The sequence below is a fragment of the Nycticebus coucang genome, chromosome 2 (genome assembly GCF_027406575.1).
Source record: "Nycticebus coucang isolate mNycCou1 chromosome 2, mNycCou1.pri, whole genome shotgun sequence".
Classification (NCBI taxonomy): Eukaryota; Metazoa; Chordata; class Mammalia; order Primates; family Lorisidae; genus Nycticebus; species Nycticebus coucang.
This window is the reverse complement of record NC_069781.1, coordinates 43488388-43509123: the sequence shown is the minus strand read 5'-3', so window position 1 is coordinate 43509123 and position 20736 is coordinate 43488388. Positions and strand designations below refer to the sequence as shown.

The following is a 20736-nucleotide window of genomic DNA, read 5'->3' as shown; positions in this document are numbered from 1 at the left end:
AGAATGATTTTTTATCATCTGGGTATATATCTAGTAGAGGAATTGCAGGATCAAATGGTAGGTCTATCTGTAGTTGCCTTTTTTTTTTTTTTTTGAGACAGAGTCTCATTTTGTCGCCCTTGGTAGAGTGCCCACCAAGTCTGCTCACTACTCTAATTTATACTCAGGGAACTATTTAGATTACTCTTCTTGTCTATTTAATTACTCTTGTTCATGAAGACTTTGACTAAATACCTGTATGCCAAGCACTGTGCTTGGTTTTATAAGAAACGCAAAATAAAAATGATATTGTATTATATAGAAGATATTAGAGATACAAAGATGAATATAATTTGGACTTTACAACCTAAAAGAAACATTAGGTAGATATGCAAAAAGGAACAATAACCATGTGGAGTGACCCATGATTTACCTCTCATGGATTAATGGTAGTTCTGATTAAGTTTATGTCAGTATGCAATGAAAGGAGAAAGAGAGTGACAGTATGCTTTCTCTTACGAAATGATGATGACAGGCTGTATAGTTTTTTGTTTTGTTTTTCTTAATGATGTTACTTGGCAGTATAAGCAGTTGGCAGTTCTGTATTGATCTCCCAGTTTTTCGTGGGAGTTTTTTCTTGTTTTTAAGATAAAAATCCTGCAACCACTGGTTCAGAGAACATGGAGATTATTTCTGGCTCTGGGATGATCCAAGAAGACTTAATGGAAAAGTTGCTCTGGACCTTGCAGATTTGAATAATTTTGAGTATAGCCATTGTAACAGGCAGGAGAACAAAGTCAGCAGAGTGGAAATTAGCTTATAAAATAGGTTTAAAGAACTACACGATGGGAGATGGAAAATAAGGTTGGGTGGAAAGGGATTAGACAGCTAAGATGGAAGATCGTTAAAGCCCAAATGAGGAGTTTCAACTTGCTTCTCTGGGTAATGAGAAGCCATTTTATAGCAACAGGAGGAATTTTCTTTTCTTTCTTTCTTTTTTTTTTTTTTTAGTGAGACACAGTCTCACTTTGTTGTCCTTGGTAGAGTGCTGTGGCATCATAGCTCATAGCAACCTCAAACTCTTGGGCTCAAATGATTCTCTTGCCTCAGCCTCCCAAGTAGCTTGGACTACAGGCGCCTGCACAATGCCCAGCTAGCTTTAGAGACGGGATCTTGCCCTTGCTTTTGTTCAAGCTGGTCTGGAACCATGAGCTCAGACAATCCATCCGCCTCAGCCTCCCAGAGTGCTACGAAGGAGGAATTTCTTGAAAAAAATTCCTTCATCATTGAAGAAAGGTGATACTTTAGAGAGATAAATCTGGGAATACTGGAAGGTAGATTGCAGGTGAAGAGACTAGTTAAAAGTCAGTTGAGGTTTATAAGTGACAGTGTTTGTATTTTTTTTCTGGCTAGGAAATAATTTGATCTTTCATCAAAAGCCTTATCGATCTTTGGCAGTAATGGTTGGAAAGTAAGTGACACTGTGATCTGTGATGTGGTGAATTAAGCCAAGTACTGAAAGTATGAGAGCTGCCACCTTCCATAGGCAACTGGAAACATTTCTTAAGTACTAGTTTTCCAGTACAGTGCATGGCTTAGCCTTACAGAAATTTCAGGGCCAAAGTGCTTGAACTCCAAGCACCTGGTCATGGAGATCAACTCTGCCGAAACCTAGAGCTGCTCATTCAACTCTCTTTGTGTTCTGTATCAGCTAGCGGAAAGGGAAATGTAATTCTGTTCCTTTAAACCTCTTTAAGAGGACTCCCAATGGTTGGCTAATTTTATGAACTGCAGTGTCCCTTTCCCACCTGTTTTCTGCTTTATAGGTTCCAGCCATGGCTCCTCAGAGATGGGTCTTTGTGTATTTTTGTCCTCTCTACAATGCAGCTTAGCCAAGCGTGGTGTCAGTGGACACATGGGTCTCATAGGGAATAGAAGAATCAAGAAAGGCAAAGAAACCTCATCTCTTTCTAGTCCTGAGAAGTAGCTGCTGTGTTCCTGGCCAGAGGTTTTGCCAGCTCTTCTGTCTTAGGACCTGAAATCCAAGGGGTTGCCTGTGGAGTCCAGATAGTTAGTAGTCAACTTTGGGAAAGAGCCCTAGGCTGGGCTAGTGCTTGGGGACCAAGACCAGCTTGAGACCATCTCTGTGCTCAAGGGTAGTAGCAGGGAGCAGTGGCATGAAGTGTACAGTGATGGCTTGACATTTGTAGCTAAAGCATCTAAGGCGCCAGCCACATACGCCAGAGTTGGCGGGTTTTAATCCAGCCTGGGCCTGCCAAACAACAATGACAACTACAACCAAAAAATAGCCAGGGTTTCAGCACCTGTAGCTCAAGCGGTTAGGGTGCCAGCCACATACAACAGAGCTGGCAGGTTCGAATCCAGCCTGGGCCCGCCAAAACAATGACAACTACAACCAAAAAATAGCCAGGCATTGTGGCGGGCATCTGTAGTCCCAGCTACTTGGGAGGCTGAGGCAAAAGAATTGCTTAAGCCCAGGAGTTGGAGGTTGCTATGAGCTGTGATGCCACAGCACTCTTCCCAGGGCGATAGCTTGAGGCTCTGTCTCAAAAAAAAAAAAAAATTAGCAGGTGTTGTGGTGGGCACCTGTAGTCCCAGCTACTTGGGAGGCTGAGGCAAGAGAATTGCTTAAGCCCAGGAGTTGGAGGTTGCTATGAGCTGTGATGCCACAGCACTCTTCCCAGGGCGATAGCTTGAGGCTCTGTCTCAAAAAAAAAGAAGTGGACAGTGACAGTGCTGCTGCTTACTATACAACTGGCTCTGGCTGTGGTTTCTCCTATTTTCTTACCCCCACAGAACTGACCTAGAACCTGAGGAGGGTTGAGCTAGGAAGGGGCAGATGACTCTGTAGGGCATAACTGAGAGTTCTTTGCAGCCTCAGATTTCTTGGCTCAAGTGATTCTCCTGCCTCAACCTCCTGAGTAGCTAGGATAATAGATGTGTGCTACCACACTCAGCTTTTATTATCTATCTATTTTTTTTTTTTCTAGACAAGTGCCTCAAGCTGTTACCCGGGGTAGAGTACCATGGCATCATAGCTCACAGCAACCTCTAACTCTTGGGCTCAAGTGATCCTCTTGCCTCAGTTTTTCTATTTTTAATAGAGACAGGATCTCACTTTTGCTCAGGATGGTCTCGAACTCGTGAGCTCAAGCAATCCACCCACCTCAACCTCCCAGAGTGCTAGGATTACAGACGTGAGCCACTCTACCCAGCCTCACACCCAGCTTTTAAATTTCTTTTTAAGAGATGGAGCCTTGCTTTCTTGTCCAGGCTAGTATTGTACTCCTGGCCTCATGTGATCCTCCCACCTCAGCCTCCCAAAGTGCTCATACTACAGGCATGAGCCACTGTACCTGGCCCAGCCTCTCTTTCTGAGACAGACCCCATTTCCTAAGGAGGCACGTCCCAGGAAGCTTAGTACTAAAACTAGTTAAGACACCCCCAAGGACTGAGCTTGGCTTTCCTGCTGGCAGAAGGGTGGTGACTGGTTGCTGCAGCCTCCTTTCAGGGCTTTAGGAATCCCTCTCCCAGACTGATGGTTCTGCCTGAGACTAGTCTGAATCCTAGAGAGAGGGAAAAGCTAGAAAACAAGGAATCATTCACAGTGAGTGAAAAGAGGAGGGAGAGGTTTCTGGCTAAGATCTAAAAGGAGGGGCCTAAGGAAGGAAGGAAGGGAGGGAGGAAGGAAGCTACAAGGCCCTGCCCAGACATCTTCCCTGAGATTCCTAAGGACTAAGAGAGAAGCTAGGCGCAGTTCTCCCAATTTTCTCATTGCTGTCTCGAGAATTCTTCATCTCCACCACTTAACTGCACTCTGTGGCTGACTACTGTTTCTACCCTCCCCCTTCCCCAGGCCAACAGGCCTACAGGGACTGACAGGGAGGGAGGCTGAGTGGCTGCACTGTGGGCATGCCTGCTCCTTACCCTTCCCCCTTCCCTGAGCAGCAACGTCACCACAGCACCAGCGGCCGCAGCAGCAAGGAGGCTAGGGCTGGGATTGCGCAGCCTCCCTGCATTAGCAACGATGCCATTGTATTAACAGAAATCAGATCTTAGGAAATCAGCCCAGTTCCTGTAGAACAGTGCCTCAGCTGGAACTGTCGAGGTACAGCTTGGTCGGAGTGCAAAAGAACAGAAGCCTCTGGTCCGGCTCCTTACAGAGGTATGGCTCAGCGAGGCTTGGGGGAGGGGCAGGGCAGAGATGCCAGGATAGCACGTTTGGGCCCTGGCTTCTGAGGGTTGGCTTTGTCTTTCCAAAAGGGAGAGGGGGGCGGGGTGGAGTGGGGTAGGGGGAACTGAACAGGGTGTGAGCACAAGCATTAGACAAGCTCATTCATGCATACATTTGGGCTGTGGTGCAGAGATGGGGAAAAGCCTGGGCTTGGGCTAATGCCATTTATGCTATTTTGTCAAGCAGAAGATTCTGTCCTTTCTTTCTGGACATTTCTAATGAAGATGCTATAGTATAGGGGAGTTAAGATCTAGAAACAAAGACTTAATGGGAGGAGATACCCCTAAAGCTACTGTAAATTTACGATGGAGAATATGCAGGGATCCACTCAGCTTTCGAGAGCTGGGAAGCCTTTCCCTCCACACACACACAAACATATATATACACACATGCACACAGACACACACACCATATCTTCTAGTGCTGTGGGAGCCAGTAGGCTCCAGGTAAGGGTGGAGTAAGCAAGAATGTAGCCAAAAAGCCCTACAATACATCAGGAGAGGGGCACAGTCATTGCAATGCCTAGGGCGCCTGACTTGTTATAATCAGCCTTGTTATACAGACTAAGATTCCTAGCAGGTGGAGACCTAAACATAAGCTAACACTCCCAAATCTACCCTCCTGCTCTCTCCCCTTCAATCCTACTCAAGAGAAGACCCAGTCAGGAAAAGAGTTATCAGCCCTATAGAGGCTCCTTATCTGGGTCTCAAGTCAAGGTCAGATTCCTAGATAATAGCAACTGAATACCATTGTCTTCCCAGTCCTCCTTCAGAAGGCCAAAAAATAGGAAAGGGATTTCTATGGCAGAAAGACTCTGATGACCAAAGACAGGTAAACTTTCTGGACTTTTTCCACCCAGATAATTTCCCTTTTGCTGAACAGGTAGAAAGAGTTGCTTAAATTCCCATTTCCACTGAGCACCTTGGTGAGCAATCTAGAAACATAGGATAATAGGAGAAGGTAGTTTGACATTGTGCAAATACGTGGTTGAGGAGCACACTGGGTAGTTATGGCAGTATGTTAGTTCCGAGGAAGTGTCTAGGAATGTGAGCCACAGAGCAGGGGAAAGAAGGTTTGGGTACCATGAATGGGGCAGAGAGATGAAGGCTAGGAACTAGGCAGGAGGTGGGGTTGACAAGTGTCAGCAGAGCATGGAGACAGTAATATGAAAGGACTAGGTTCAGAGAATAGAGAGGCAAGTAGATACAATCCATGTTAAGTGAGGGCTAGACTGTGGGCCTACCCAGGAAAGATAGGAAGCAGCTGCTCTGAAAGCAGGTTAAATGCCAGGACTATAAGAAGAGGGTGTGGTCCTGATCCTTTTCTTTGGGAGGCAGTTGTAGTGGAAATAATTAAGAAATGGGGCAGACTTGGGTGGCGCCTGTGGCTCAATGAGTAGGGTGACGGCCCCGTATACCGAGGGTGGGAGGTTCGAACCCGGCCCCAGCCAAACTGCAACAACAAAATAAAATAGCTGGAGTTGTGACGGGCACCTATAGCCCCAACTTCTCGGGAGGCTGAGGCAAGAGAATCGCCTAAGCCCAAGAGCTAGAGGTTGCTGTGAGCTGTGACACCACGGTATTCTACCGAGGGTGGTAAAGTGAGGCTCTGTCTCTTTAAAAAAAAAAAAAAAAAAAGAATTGGGGAGACTTGGGTTTGAATTTCATCTCAGCTGTGTAAATGTGAGCAGACTACTTGTATGCACTAAGCTTTGGTTTTCTCATCTGTAAAATGGGAGTGATTAGGCTTACTTGAATGTGTTACAGTGGAATTAGAGATGATACATGTAAATTACCTGGCTTATTAAGTACTTAGTAAAGGATTACTAATAAATAGTATTGTGATAGACCAAGAGGCACTCATTAGAGACAAGGGCTCTCATAACAGGCTTTACCTGATTCTGGAGAGCTAGACTTCATAACTTTATGTTGGGTAGGCATACCACTTCACTGTGTACCTGGTGGGTATAGCTAGAGGACTCATCTTCTGAAAGAGCTTGCTTCTACTTTCTTCTCACTCTGGATCCTCTGTTTCTTCCCCTCCTCACCTTCCATGTCTTTTAATCAGGGTACAAAAAGAGGACAAAATGAGCTCTTCCAGCTCAGTGTTTTCTCTTCAATCTTGTTGGAACTTGTGAGCCACAGTATTAAACTTGTCTTGATATAGACCAGGTCACTCTCAGGAAAGAAGTCTGAGATATGCTCTAAAGAAATGTGCTTTGTGGTGTCTCAAATCAAGTCATATGTACAATTTACTCTACCAGTGCATTCTTTTTTTTTTTTTTTTTTGGAGACAGAGTCTTACTATGTCACCCTCGGTAGAGTACCATGCCATCACAGCTCACAGCAACCTCAAACTCTTGGGCTTAAGCATTGTCTTGCCACAGCCTCCCAAGTAGCTGGGACTACAGGTGCCCACCACAACACCTGGGTATTTTGTTATTGTTGTTATTGTTGTTTAGCAGGCCTGAGCCCAGCACCCTAACTACTGAGCTATAAGCACTGAGCCTATTGTTGCATTCTTAACTGATAAAGACAAAAGGTCAAAAGTTATGATTCCTGAGTCTCTTCTTAATTCTGTTATTTATTCCCTGAGTTATTTTGGGCAAGTCATTTTAATTTTCTGGGTGTCAATTTCCATTTTTTTTTCCCCAAGACAGAGTCTCACTTGGTCACCCTTGGTAGAGTGCTATGACATCTTAGCTCACAGCAACCTCAAACTCTTGGGCTCAAGTGATTTTCTTGCCTCAAGCCTTCCAAGTAGCTGGGACTACAGGTACACGTCCACAATGCCCAGCTATTTTTTTTTAGAGATGAGATCTCACTCTTGCTCAGGTTGGTCTCGAAGGTGTGAGCTCAGGCAATCCACCCCCTTTAGCCTCCCAAGTGCTGGGATCACAGGCATGAACTACTGCACCCAGCAATTTCCTTATTTTTTAAAATGAAAATGGCTCTGCCTCCTTTGGTAAGTCAGTGGGAAGATCAGTGAACTATGACATACATAAAAAGTGCTTTGTAAAAAATGTGAAGGGGGTAGGGCAAGGCACAATACAAAATATCATGCATGCCTGAAATTAATGGCTTAATTAAGATTGTGGAGGAACTATTGGCAGGCATTTCCCTTGGTCGTGTGTAGATGGAAAAGTATAAAATAAAATGAAATCAATCAGTGAAAGAGCTTGATAATACTTAAAGTAAGACTCAATAACCTAAATGTAAGACCTGAAACTCTACAGCTTTTAGAAGAAAACATAGGAAAATTTCTTTATGATCTTGAGATAGATAAAGATTTCTCAGAATACAAAGTCTCAAGCTGTCACCCTAGGTAGAGTGCTAAGGCATCCTAGCTCAGAGCAACCTCCAACTCTTGGGCTCAAGTGATCTTCCTTCCTCAGTTTTTCTATTTTTAGTAGAGACAGGGTCTCACTTTTGTTCAGGCTGATCTCCGTGAGCTCAAGCAATCCACCTGCCTCCACCTCCCAGAGTGCTAGGATTACACACCCAGCCATCAAGGATACAGAAAGCTTTAACCATAAAAGAAAAAAAATGATAAATTGGGCTTCATAAAATTAAAAAGTAATAATCAACTAATAACTGAGCACCTACCATGTTCCAAGCACTGTGTAATAAATTCTGGAGACACAGAGTTGAGGTACAATCTCTGACCTCAAGGAACTGCGTCCTAGTGTGGGAGGTTGATATGTAGACACAATATTATAATATGGCTGTCAGTAGCCTCCAGCCAAGGCTCTACTGTCTGTCGCCTACCATACTCATTCATTCTTCCTCCCTGATTTAGAAGATTAGCTTTCTAGATTCTGTGTCTCTGCATCACTGTGTTTTTCCATATGAAGGCATGTGTGTCCCAATAATGGTTTTGTAGTTCAGAATCATAAATTCTTATATGCGTATTCCTGTGAATGCCTCTTGAAAATGGTGCTGTAAAAGGGGGGGAAAGCACCCATGTAAGGTAAGTGATGGGTATAGCCCTAAAATTACTGCTGTATGTACAAGAAAGTTCTCTATGTTCCTTAGAGGCCAGGCTTCAGGATTATGAAGCCATCACTGATGCCAGGGGAAACCTAGTACTGTATGTAAAGAGAAGCCTGTTCCATGGGCGGTGCCTGTGGCTCAGTGAGTAGGGCGCCGGCCCCATATGCCGAGGGTGGCGGGTTCAAACCCAGCCCTGGCCAAACTGCAACAAAAAAATAGCCGGGCGCCTATAGTCCCAGCTACTCGGGAGGCTGAGGCAAGAGAATCGCGTAAGCCCAAGAGTTAGAGGTTGCTGTGAGCCGTGTGACGCCACAGCACTCTACCAAGGGTGAGTGCTTTTCCCCCCTTTTACAGCACCATTTTCAAGAGGCATTCACAGGAATACGCATATAAGAATTTATGATTCTGAACCACAAAACCATTATTGGGACACACATGCCTTCATATGGAAAAACACAGTGATGCAGAGACACAGAATCTAGAAAGCTAATCTTCTAAATCAGGGAAGAAGAATGAATGAGTATGGTAGGCGACAGACAGTGGAGCCTTGGCTGGAGGCTACTGACAGCCAGTGAGACTCTGTCTCTACAAAAAAAAAAAAAAAGAGAAGCCTGTTCCTTAAAGAAAAAGACTTGTTTAAATTGTGTACATAGTGGGTATTTATTATATTAGAAAATATAGATAAAACAAAAGAATAAAAATAATCCAAAATCACTTAATAAAGATAGGCACTGTTAATATTTTGTGGTAGATATTTCAGATATTCTTCTGTGGTCAGACCAATAAGTTTGGGAAGTCATCCTAGAAAAAGTGCTACATACTTCATTGCTAAATATCACTGTGATACCTTCACCGGGTGCAGTGGCTCAGGCCTATAATCCTAGCACTCTGGGAGGCTGAGGCGGGCAGATTGCCCTGAGCTCCTAGGTTCGAGATCAGCCTGAGCAAGAGCAAGACCCTGTCTCTAAAAACTAACCGGAAGTTGTGGGGGGCGCCTATAGTCACAGCTACTTGGGAGGCTGAGGCAAGAGAACCACTTGAGCCCAAGAGTTGGAGGTTGCTGTGAGCTATGACACCTCGACACTCTACGGAGGGTGACAAAGTGAGACTCTGTCAAAGAAAAAAAAAATCACTGTGGTCACCTTCAAAGTACTCCCCTTGGGAAGCCATGCACCAACAGCAGTGCCTAATCCACCATTCAAAGAACTTTTTCTAGGATGAATTTGTGAACTTAATTGTCAAACCTCATACAACAACAGCTCTAGCTTCCTAAAGGGAGGACTGCAAAAGTGACCACAGGGCAGCGCCTGTGGCTCAAAGGAGTAGGGCGCCAGCTCCATATACCGGACATGGCGGGTTCAAACATGGCCTAGCCAAAAGCTGGGGAAAAAAAAAAAAAAAGAAAAGTGACCATAGTGATACTCAGCAATGTGGCATGTAACACTTTTTCTAGGATGAATTCACAAACTTAATTATCTGACCTCATATTTACAAAAATGGTATAATACTGTATATGCTTTTTATAATATGCTATTTTCAGAGTATTCCCAATCTTCCAACTTTCTGGTATCCTACAACATATATATTTGAAGCCAAAATTTTCTTTTTTTCTTTTTTTAATTTTTTTTTGTTTTATTTTTTGATAATAACTAATGGGCTTGGCGCCTGTAGCTCAAACTGCTAAGGCACCAGCCATATACACCAGAGCTGGCGGGTTCGAATCCATCCCAGTCTTGCCAAACAACGACAACTACAACCAAAAAATAGCTGGGCATTGTGGCAGACACCTGTAGTCCCAGCTACTTGGGAGGCTGAGGCAAGAGAATCGCTTAAGCCCAGGCGTTGGAGGTTGCTGTGAGCTGTGATGTCACAGCACTCTACCCAGGGTGACAGCTTGAGGCTCTGTCTCAAAAGAAAGAAAGAAAAGAAAAGAACTAATGATCTTTAACAAAATTTTCTTGATGAAGGAAGAGAAGAGATGGGGAGGAATGAAAGGAAAATGATCTCGTGTACTTCACAGCAAAACTTCCTAAAACTCTTCTTCATCTCTTTCTGCATAATGCCATAGTTAAGGCAACTGTTCCTCTCATCTCATCTTGTCTCTGCAACTGCCCAACCCTCTCCACAGTTCCATATAAGTTCTTTTCTTTACCCCTTCATCCTTCTTTTTGTTTAAAAAAAAAAAAAAAACCAGGAGGCACCTGTGGGTCAATGGGTAGGGCACCGGCCCCATATACCAAGGGTGGCGGGTTCGAACCCGGCTACAGCCAAACTGTAACAAAAAAATAGCCGGGAATTCTGGCAGGCGCCTGTAGTCCCAGCTACTCAGAAGGCTGAGGCAAGAGAATCACCTAAGCCCAGGAGTTGAAGGTTGCTGTGAGCTGTGTGACGCCACGGCACTCTACCGAGAATAATAAAATGAGACTCTGTCTATACAAAAAAAAAACAAAAACCTTAATCTGTTTTTATTTTTTTTAATTAATTTATTTTTTTGAAATGGAGTCTCTCCTGTTGCCCTGGTATAGTGCTGTGGCATCATAGCTCACAGCAAACCTCAAACTTGTGGGCTCAACAGACCCTCTTGCCTCAGTTTTTCTATTTTTAGTAGAGATAGGGGTCTTGCTCTAGCTCAGGCTGGTCATGAACTCCTAAGCTCAAGCAATCCACCTACCTTGGCCTCCAGAGTGCTAGGATTAAAGATGTAAGCCATCATGTCCAGGCCCTTAACCTGTTTTTTTTTAATTTATTTATTTATTTTTTTTATTAAATCATAGCTGTGTACATTAGTATGATCATGGGGCACCATACACTTGGTTCATAGACCGTTTGACACATTTTCATCACACTAGTTAACATAGCTTTCGTGGCATTTTCTTAGTTATTTTGCTAAGACCTTTACATTCCACATTTACTAGGATTCACATATTCCCTTGTAAGATGCACCGCAGGTGTAATCCCATTAATCCCCCTTCTCTCCATCTACCTCCCCCCTCCCTCCCCTCCCTTTCCCCCTTCTCCCTATTCTTAGGTTGTAACTGGGTTGTAGCTTTCATGTGAAGGTCCTACATTAGTTTCATAATAAGAGTGAGTACATTGGGTACTTTTTCTTCCATTCTTGAGACACTTTACTAAGAAGAATATGTTCCAGCTCCATCCATGTAAACATGAAAGAGGTAAAGTCTCCATCTTTTTTTAAGTCTGCATAATATTCCATGGTGTAAGTTTTAAGCAGCAGCCTTATTGAGATATATAATTCACATGCCATAAAATTGTACAACTTTTATTATATTCAGAGACTTGTGTAACTGTCATTACTGCCTGATTCCAGAACAGTTTCATGACCCCCAAAAGAACCTTCGTACCTACTTTTTATTCCCCAGATCCCCAACCCTTGGCAAATACTAATCTGCCATGTATTTGCCTATTCTGGACACTTTTTATAAATGGGATCATATGACATTATACAGAGAAGCCTTTTGTGACTGGCTTCTTTCATTTAGTATAATCTTTTTAAGGTTCATTATGTTATAACGGGTACCTACACTTCATTCCTTTTATTGCCAAATATTCTGTTGCATATATAAAGCACATTTTTTTCCTGTTTATCACTTGATGGACATTTGGATTGCTCCCACTTTTTTGGCTATGCCGCTATGAACATTTGTATACATCAAGCTTTTGTACAAAAATGTTATTGTTTTTCTCAGATATATGCCCAGGAATACAATTGCTGTGTCATATGTTAGCTCGATGTTTATTATTTTGATGAACTGTCCAACTGTTTTCCAAAGTGGCTGCATCATTTTACAATGCCCTCAGGGTATTTGGGGTTTCCAGTTTCTCCACATCATCATCATAAACACTTGCTATTGTCAGTATTTCTTTTTTGTTGTTGTTGTTGTTGTTGTTGTTTTAATCTATACCACTTTGACATTTATTAAAGCTGTATAAAGGCCATGCACAGTTCATTTATTTACAATATCGTACATTAAGTGACTGATTGACGATCACACAAAAATTTCACCAAACTGTAACTACTATGGAAAAACATGAAACACATTATTTAAGGACTTTAACAAAATTTAAGTACGGAATTTTTCAAAGACTATTTTGGTTATAAGTGTTATGCAACCACTAGTTTGAAATAAGACTGACAAACACATGCAAATAAGTAGAATTTCAATAAAGGAAAAGCTAAAAACATTTAGCTAAAAGTTAAAATATCATGTAGTTGAAAAACTATCATGTAACAATGGTAATTTATAAAACAGGGATAAAAGGCTATTCTTTAAAAGTTTTCCATGAATGATAGGGCTTTCAGTAATTTTCTAGAAAAACATTCAGAAATTAAGTTTCTCTAATTATGTTCATAACTAAAATTATTTTTTCAGTAGTGGTAAGAACTATGATTTTCAAATAATTATTATTGTACTGTAGGGAAAGTCTTGGTCTTTCCCTTTTAGAATGAAGAGGTAGAAGAAAATCAATTAGTAAATTTAGATTCAAGTAAAAGATTCTGGTATAAATATATCATTAACACAGAGTGGAGAGTTTGCAATAATCGCAAGTCCACGTACTTTTAACTGTGTTCTTAAAATAGAAGTGTAAACTTTAGGTTTGTTCAATTTAAGATATCCTGTTAGGAAATACCTCCTCTTTAAGAGTATGGAAAATATCAGTAGATATTTGTCCTTCTCTAGATATATCTCTTTCAGTTTTTACTGTTGTGGCTGAAGTACATTTAGATGCTCAGACTGCCCCAATTGATATGTGGTATTCCTTCCACAGTGGTCATACTGGTACCTCTCCTGGGATGTCTGTTCAGAATGGCCAAAGTATGTAGTTGTCACAGTAACTTGCATCATGAGTACTATGTATGTACTTTGATGGATGCCAGTGTACAGAAATCAAACATGTAATTCATTTCCTCTACTATAACATTAAGTACCGTGTAATCAATTTGCTTCATATCAAGTGGACCAATATTGGTTATGTTGTTTAAGCGTGCTTTTCCAGTAACTGTTTTTGAAAATCGAACTTGAGCAGTGATGTTTTCAACTTCAACGGAATAATAGTTATTGTTTGTAAAATGTAGTGTATTTGTGATATTTAAATATATTCTAGGCTTTTGAGGATCGTAACTGACATATGCTGATTTTACGCCAATGTATTTCACGTCGCTAGAACGAGGGAAAAGGAAAAACACAGCCAATCCTGAAAGGAGCAGACAGACAAACATGGAGGCCATCATATACAGCTTTGTTCTTCTTGGTCTTAATCTCTGATCCGTATATGGAATCAGTGCCACCAGTTGGTTTTCTTGGCCCCAGGGAATTCTGCCTGTTCCCTGACAAGTGGGGCAAGTAACACTATCTCTTCCTGTAAATTCCACGTATGGAAACTGAGAGACGTCTCCATGTCTTCCATCTTCATTATGGACTTCACCACTAACCAATCCATTCCTCATGTTGTCAGAAGATGTGACTCCATCATAAGCATCTTCTTTACTTGAATGCAAAGGCAAATGAGAAAGAGACTTTCCCATGTCGGCGGGGCGCTGTGGAGTCCCCGGCACCTTCACGCAGACAGGCCCTGACAGGGTCGCGGAGTCTGCAGACCCGGGTGCAGGGAAGGGTGGAAAGACCGGCGGGAGCGCCGGTGAGCTGGGAAGGGGGAGGGGTGGGACCTATTGTCAGTATTTCTTATTTTAGCCCTCCTAGTGGGAGCAAAGTGGTATCTCCTTGGGGTTTTTATTTCTCTAATGACTAATGATGTTGAACATCTTTTCACATGCTGGTTATCGACTTGTATGTCTGCTTGGAGAAATACTTAATCACATTCTTTGCCCAGTTTTTAACTAGGTTATATATCTTTTTCTTTTTTTTTTTTTTTGAGGCAGAGTCTTGTTCTGTCACCCAGGCTAGAGTGCAGTGGCATCATCATAGCTCACTGTAACCTCAAACACAAGTGGGTTCATGTGATCCTTCTGCCTCAGCTTCCCAAATAGCTGAGACTACAGGTACACGCCACCATGCCCAGCTAATATTTTTTTTGAGACAGAGTCTCACTTTGTCACCCTCAGTAGAGTACTATGGCATCACAGCTCACAGCAACCTCAAACTGTTGAGCTTAAGAAATTCTCTTGCCTCAGCCTCCCAAGTAACTGGAACTACAGGCGCCCACCACAACACCCGACTATTTTTGTTGTTGTTGCAGTTGTCATTGTTGTTTAGCTGGCCTGGGTTGGGTTCGAACCTGCCAGCCTCGGTGCATGTGGCTGGCCCCATAACCACTGTGCTACGAGTGCCAAGCCCCAGCTGATATTTTTCTTGTAGACACAATGTCTCCCCATGTTGCCTAAGCTGGTCTCAAACTCCTGATCTCAAACAGTCCTCCTGCCTGAGCCTCCCTAAGTGTTGGAAGTACAGACATGAGCCACCACACCTGGCCTGTATTCCTTTTTTATTGTTGAGTTGTGAGTGTTCTTTATATATTGTGGTTAGAAGTCTTGTATTGCCTATATGATTTGCAAATATTTTCTCCTATTCTGTGGATTATCTTTTCACTTTTCCTAGTGGTACTCTTTGAAGCACAATGATTTTGTGATTTGTTTTCTTTTTCCTTTTTCTTTTTCTTTCTTTTTTATTGTTGAGACAGTCCCACCCTATGCCCTGAACAAAGTGCAGTGGCATCATAGCTCACTGTTAACCTCAGCCTCCCAAAGCCACTGGGATTGCTGTGGCACCCGGCTAGGTTTTTCATTTTTTTAATAAGAAGGGGTCTCACTCTCAGACAAGTCTCGAACTCCTGAGCTCAACAATCCTCTTTCCTCATTCTCCCACGGTGTTGGGATTACAGACGTGAGCCACCACACTTGGCAGGACAATGGTTTTAAATTCTTATGGAGTCCAGTTTATCTTTTTTCTTTTGTCACTTGTGCTTTTGGTATCATATCTAAAAACCATTGCCTAATCCAGGATAACAAGGATTTACTCTTATGTTTTCTTCTATAGTTCTTAAAATCATAGGTCAGTTTAGCTTCTCTTAGTTTCTGCCTTTCTGCATCTCTACCCATTACCCCAACCAACACACAAAGGCCTGGAAATTCAGCAAAGGAGTCTTGCTCTCAGAAAGGGGAAGAAGAAGAAGAAAAATTATAAATACTTGCTTCTTAATCTTAATGTAATTTAATTTAACACAAACACTGTAATTGTATTTTAATACCTTATCTCTCTCACATATATTTATTAGCCAATTGACTTTTTAATGTATTGCTTATTCATGTCCTTGAGCATATGTGACTTGCCTAGCTGTACTCCACATGAACAGCTATGACCTTGTGGTCTAAATGAGTTAACTTTTAAGAAATTCATAGTGTAGGGCGGCGCCTGTGGCTCAGTCGGTAAGGCACCGGCCCCATATACCGAGGGTGGCGGGTTCAAACCTGGCCCCTGCCAAACTGCAACCAAAAAATAGCCGGGCGTTGTGGCAGGCGCCTGTAGTCCCAGCTACTCGGGAGGCTGAGGCAAGAGAATCGCTTAAGCCCAGGAGTTGGAGGTTGCTGTGAGCTGTGTGAGGCCACAGCACTCTACTGAGGGCCATAAAGTGAGACTCTGTCTCTACAAAAAAAAAAAAAAAAGAAATTCATAGTGTCAAGTGTTCATTAAATGAAGAATAAGAGGGTGGCGCCTGTGGCTCAGTCGGTAAGGCGCCAGCCGGCCCTGGCTGAACTGCAACCAAAAAATAGCTGGGCATTGTGGCGGGTGCCTGTAGTCCCAGCTACTTGGGAGGCTGAGGCAAGAGAATCGCTTAAGCCCAGGAGTTGGAGGTTGCTGTGAGCTGTGTGATGCCACGGCACTCTACCGAGGGCCATAAAGTGAGACTCTGTCTCTACAAAAAAAAAAAAAAGAAGACTAAGAAACAAGCAATGAGAGATTTAGACTCAGGATGGGTGACAGGAATATGATAGGAATAAAAAGGGAAGGAAGAGAAATGAATGAATTAGAAGAAATTACAGGTGAGAAGTCTGAGGGAAGGAAGACTGTTGGGACCTGAACCTGGAAGCACAGGAGATGAGAACTTGAGGAGGCCCCTCTGCCGTAGTGCAGCCAAGAGACCAGAGAAGCTCAGAATGGGCTCTGTGTCTTGGGTCCAGGAGACCTTAAGCAAAAGATAACTTTAGCCAATCAGAAGTAAAACTGGGAAGAGAAGAATTCCTAGGGAATCCCTATAGTGAAGGTTCTAGGCTAAAATTGGGCAGAATTGGGTACTTTGGGAGGTCTGTACCCAAAGCTAGACAAATACTAAGAATGTTATATGCCTCTCATGCCTTATGTGAATGAGTTACAGTAATGCAAAATAGATAAAAGACTCCCACCCCATTACCATACTTGTAGTCACGTTGATACTCAACTCAAGAATTCAAGAAGCTGCAATACAGTAGTTAGGATAGTAAGAACACTCAGTCCACAGTTATCAGACAGGGACAAGTATTCTGGGACTCATAAGGGGGTCAAAGGTAATAGTCATTTGGTCAAATGATATTTTTAAATGTTTCTTGTAAAATCAGCTAATTGCTATCAGTACATGACACATTATTCCCAATTTTTCTCCTCATCTGTAACTGTATGGACTATAGCTGTGTCTTAAGTCGTCTCTGTATCCCCTCAGTGCTTTGCATCCTTTTAGATAGCCTGATCATTTTTTCTTAGTTATGTCACTATTCATACTTTTCTTGTACCCAAAACTAGTCATTGCTCACTGCTAAGGATAGGGTTCTTTTTTTTTTTTTTTTTGTAGAGACAGAGTCTCACTGTACCGCCCTCAGGTAGAGTGCCGTGGCGTCACACAGCTCACAGCAACCTCTAACTCTTGGGCTTATACGATTCTCTTGCCTCAGCCTCCCGAGTAGCTGGGACTACAGGCGCCCGCCACAACGCCCAGCTATTTTTTTGTTGCAGTTTGGCAGGGGCTGGGTTTGAACCTGCCACCCTCCGTATATGGGGCCCGCGCCCTACTCACTGAGCCACAGGCGCTGCCCCAGGATAGGGTTCTTGAAAGAAAAGGGGAAAGTGCTATCCCTGAGATCCCCAGACCTTCATATGTGGCATTAAAAAGGGCCTGGCCCCTTTAGACCTTGATTACAGTTGGACACCAGGTGACTTTAAAATGAAAGGGGACCTCAGGAGCTGGACCTATGCAATGCAGAAAGTGTGGTGGGGTGCCCACCTGTGTATCAGACTACATGATCAAGAGTTCCACATTGATTCGGAGACTTTTCTCTCCTCAGGCTCTTCTCCACCTCAAAATGATGTGGGAAATGGCATTCTCTTACTTCCAGGGAGGTGACATTAGGTTCCTTTTCTTTCCTTCCTTCTCCAGGTACCAAGATCTCCTGATGAAATGTGTTCTACCCCACTGGGCTCTGGGGGCAGTACCTGGTGCTGTTGATGCCCTTGTTCGAAATTTCCAGAATGGATAGTCCCCCAAAGTTGACGGGAGAGACCCTCATCGTCCATCATATCCCCCTGGTGCACTGTCAAGTTCCAGACAGGCAGTGCTGTGGAGGGGCAAGTGGAGGCAGTGGGAGCCCAAGACCAAATCCCTTCTGCCCACCAGAGCTAGGCATCACCCAGCCTGATCAAGACCTGGGACAAGCTGACTCCCTGCTATTCAGCAGCCTACACTCTGCTCCAGGGGGATCTGTGCGGCCTGCAGACAGCACCAAGAGCAGGGATCGGGATGGAAGAGGCCCTGGGGCCCCCAAACGACACAATCCCTTCCTGCTGCAGGAAGGTGTGAGTGAGCCAGGATTTGGTGACTTGTATGAAGACAGCATTGGTCACAATTCCACCCAGCAGTCCTTCCACCTGCATGGCACTGGCCAGCCCACTTTCCATCTATCCTCCTTCCAGCTGCCACCATCTGGCCCCAGAGTGGGCAAGCCATGGGGGGCAACACGCAGTCGGGCTGGAGTGGTGGTAGGGCAGGAACACAAGCCAGTGATGACCTTGGATACCCAGCAGTGCAGCACCAGCCATTGCTGCCGGCCAGAACTGGAAGCAGAGACCATGGAGCTAGATGAATGTGGGGGCCCTGGTGGGAGTGGCAGTGGGGGTGGTGCCAGTGATACCTCTGGCTTTTCCTTTGACCATGAATGGAAGATCAGTTCAGATGAATCCCCAAGGAACCCTGGGTGCTCCAGCTCAGGAGCCCAGCACTGCCGCTGCAGTAGCACATCCAGCCAGTCTGAGGCAGCTGACCAGTCCATGGGCTACGTGAGCGACTCCTCCTGCAACAGTTCAGATGGCGTGCTGGTCACCTTCAGCACCCTCTACAACAAGATGCATGGCAACTCCCGTGCCAATCTCAACTCTGCCCCACAGTCCTGCAGCGACTCTTCCTTCTGCAGCCACTCAGACTCTGGCGCTTTTTACCTGGACCTGCAGCCCTCCCCAGCTGAGTCTAAGATGTCTTGTGAGTCCCACCACCCTGAAAGTGGAGGAAGGGAAGGGGGCTATGGTTGTCCTCATGCCTCATCTCCTGAGCTTGATGCCAACTGCAACTCCTATCGTCCTCACTGTGAACCCTGCCCAGCTGTGGCTGACCTCACAGCCTGCTTCCAGAGCCAGGCCCGTCTTGTTGTAGCCACACAAAATTACTATAAACTTGTCACCTGTGACTTGTCCTCCCAATCATCCCCAAGTCCTGCAGGCTCTTCTATCACCAGCTGCTCTGAGGAACACACCAAGATAAGTCCCCCACCAGGCCCTGGCCCAGACCCAGGCCCCAGCCAGCCTTCTGAGTATTACCTATTCCAGAAGCCAGACATCCAGCCAGAGGAACAAGAGGCAGTGGGTTCCTCAACAGAAGCAGCAGCTTCCATGGCTCCCACTGTGCTAGAGGGGCAGGTATACACCAATACTTCACCCCCCAACCTCAGCACTGGACGCCAGCGCTCTCGCAGCTACGATCGCAGCCTTGAACGCAGCCCTCCTGTCCGCCTGGGCTCACTGGAACGCATGTTGAGTTGCCCAGTACGCTTAAGTGAGGGCCCTGCAGCCCTGGCTGGGCCTAGCTCCCCACCCAGGAGGGTCACCTCTTTTGCTGAGCTGGCCAAGGGCCGGAAGAAAGCTGCAGGCTCTGGCTCCCCCCCACTTCGGGTGAGCGTTGGGGACTCCTCCCAGGAGTTCATACCCATACAAGAGGCCCAACAAGATAGGGGGGCCCCACTGGATGAAGATATTCACTGTAGCCATAGCCTACCACCCATGCCCTTGGGGCCAGGCATAGACCTACTTGGCCCAGAACCCTGGTCCACTCAGGGCTGTCAGGGTCCCCAGTCCAATGAAATGCCTCCTAATGGCCTCAGAGCTGCTGGACCAGGCCTCTTGCCCCAGCCGATGGATCCAGGGCCTGCTCTCCCAGGGAGCCCAGCCAACAGCCATACCCAGAGGGATACAAGAGCTAGAGCTGACGGTAAGGAACCTAGAGGTTAGAGAATACCAGGATATGTGTATGACCTCCTTGCTGATAGGTTCCTGCCAGCCACCCATCTATACCACTAGTGGTTTCTCAACCTCATCTATTATCACTCCAGCAGAGCATGTCCCACAGGTATAACGGGCAGTGGGGAGGAAGATAGAGGATTCAAAAATACACTGAGAAATGAAGTTTCAGAAGACTGTTTGACTGAAACAATGATGCTACCATGCATACGGGCTATAAACACAGTAGTAGATGTACTGGAAGAGAGACAAGGCATGAGTTCAGTTTGGGACATTTAAGAATTTGCATTGCTTCAGGGACAAGCAAAGGATATATCCAACAAGAAAACCACACTGGGTGCCAGTGAAAGTAATTCTTGGATCAGTAATTGTAGCTACTCTCTAAAGAGCCTGAGACCTAACCCTTGACTTTTAAGTTATAAGTGACCTCTGTAGGCCAGCTCTTTCCCTATTTATTTAATTACATTTTAAGTGAGTATTTTATACTAGGCTCCATGTTAAGGTGGTACCGTTGACATAGAAATGTTAAAGACAATCTCTGCTTTCAAGGAATTCCAGCTGAGGACAGAAACAGAAAAGGAAATGGATAATTAAAATACAGAGACAGCAGGTATAGTACTGGTCAATGAGAGAGGTATCTAAATCAGACTGAAATGTCCCTGGAGGACTGCTAATACAGTGTACATTTAAGCTCAGTCTACTAAGATGATTAGGAGTAGGCTCTGTGAAAACTTGTAAGAAGAATGTTAAAGGCTCACAATAATCTGTACCAAACCAAAACACAGAATAGCTTGATGCTTACCAGGAAGTACAAATAATTCAGTATAGCCATAGTGGATGGGGGTGGAACCATTGAAGAACTTCAGATGGAGAAGTGGCATTTGTTTGGTTTGTGTTGTTGTTTGCTTAGTAGTATGTTGTGATTTGCATTTTAGAAAGATCACTGGTGATTTGGGTGGAAGATAGACTGGAAGGTGTCTCCTTGAAAATCAGATCTTTGGGA

The 20736-nt window shown here is 44.3% G+C and overlaps 1 protein-coding gene and 1 pseudogene across 5 annotated transcripts in view; one reads left to right on the top strand and one right to left on the bottom strand.

Moving 5' to 3' along the window:
- RUSC2 (RUN and SH3 domain containing 2) overlaps positions 1-20736 on the top strand; it is a 76872-nt gene that overhangs the window by 45334 nt on the left and 10802 nt on the right. Inside the window, exons 2-3 of one of the 4 annotated variants that reach the window (XM_053569322.1) lie at positions 4046-4165; positions 17608-19704. The exons of 1 other annotated variant lie outside the window; for it this stretch is intronic. In XM_053569322.1, the coding sequence (XP_053425297.1) occupies positions 17676-19704 (2029 nt within the window). In that variant the 5' untranslated portion in view covers positions 4046-4165; positions 17608-17675. Of the gene's footprint in view, positions 1-4045; positions 4166-17603; positions 19705-20736 lie in introns of those variants that run through there. 2 more of the 4 variants (XM_053569312.1, XM_053569330.1) reach the window with 2 other exon arrangements.
- On the bottom strand, positions 12804-13849 carry LOC128570400 (transmembrane protein 106B-like; annotated as a pseudogene). Its single transcript, XR_008375565.1, has one exon. The product of XR_008375565.1 is annotated as a transmembrane protein 106B-like (transcript).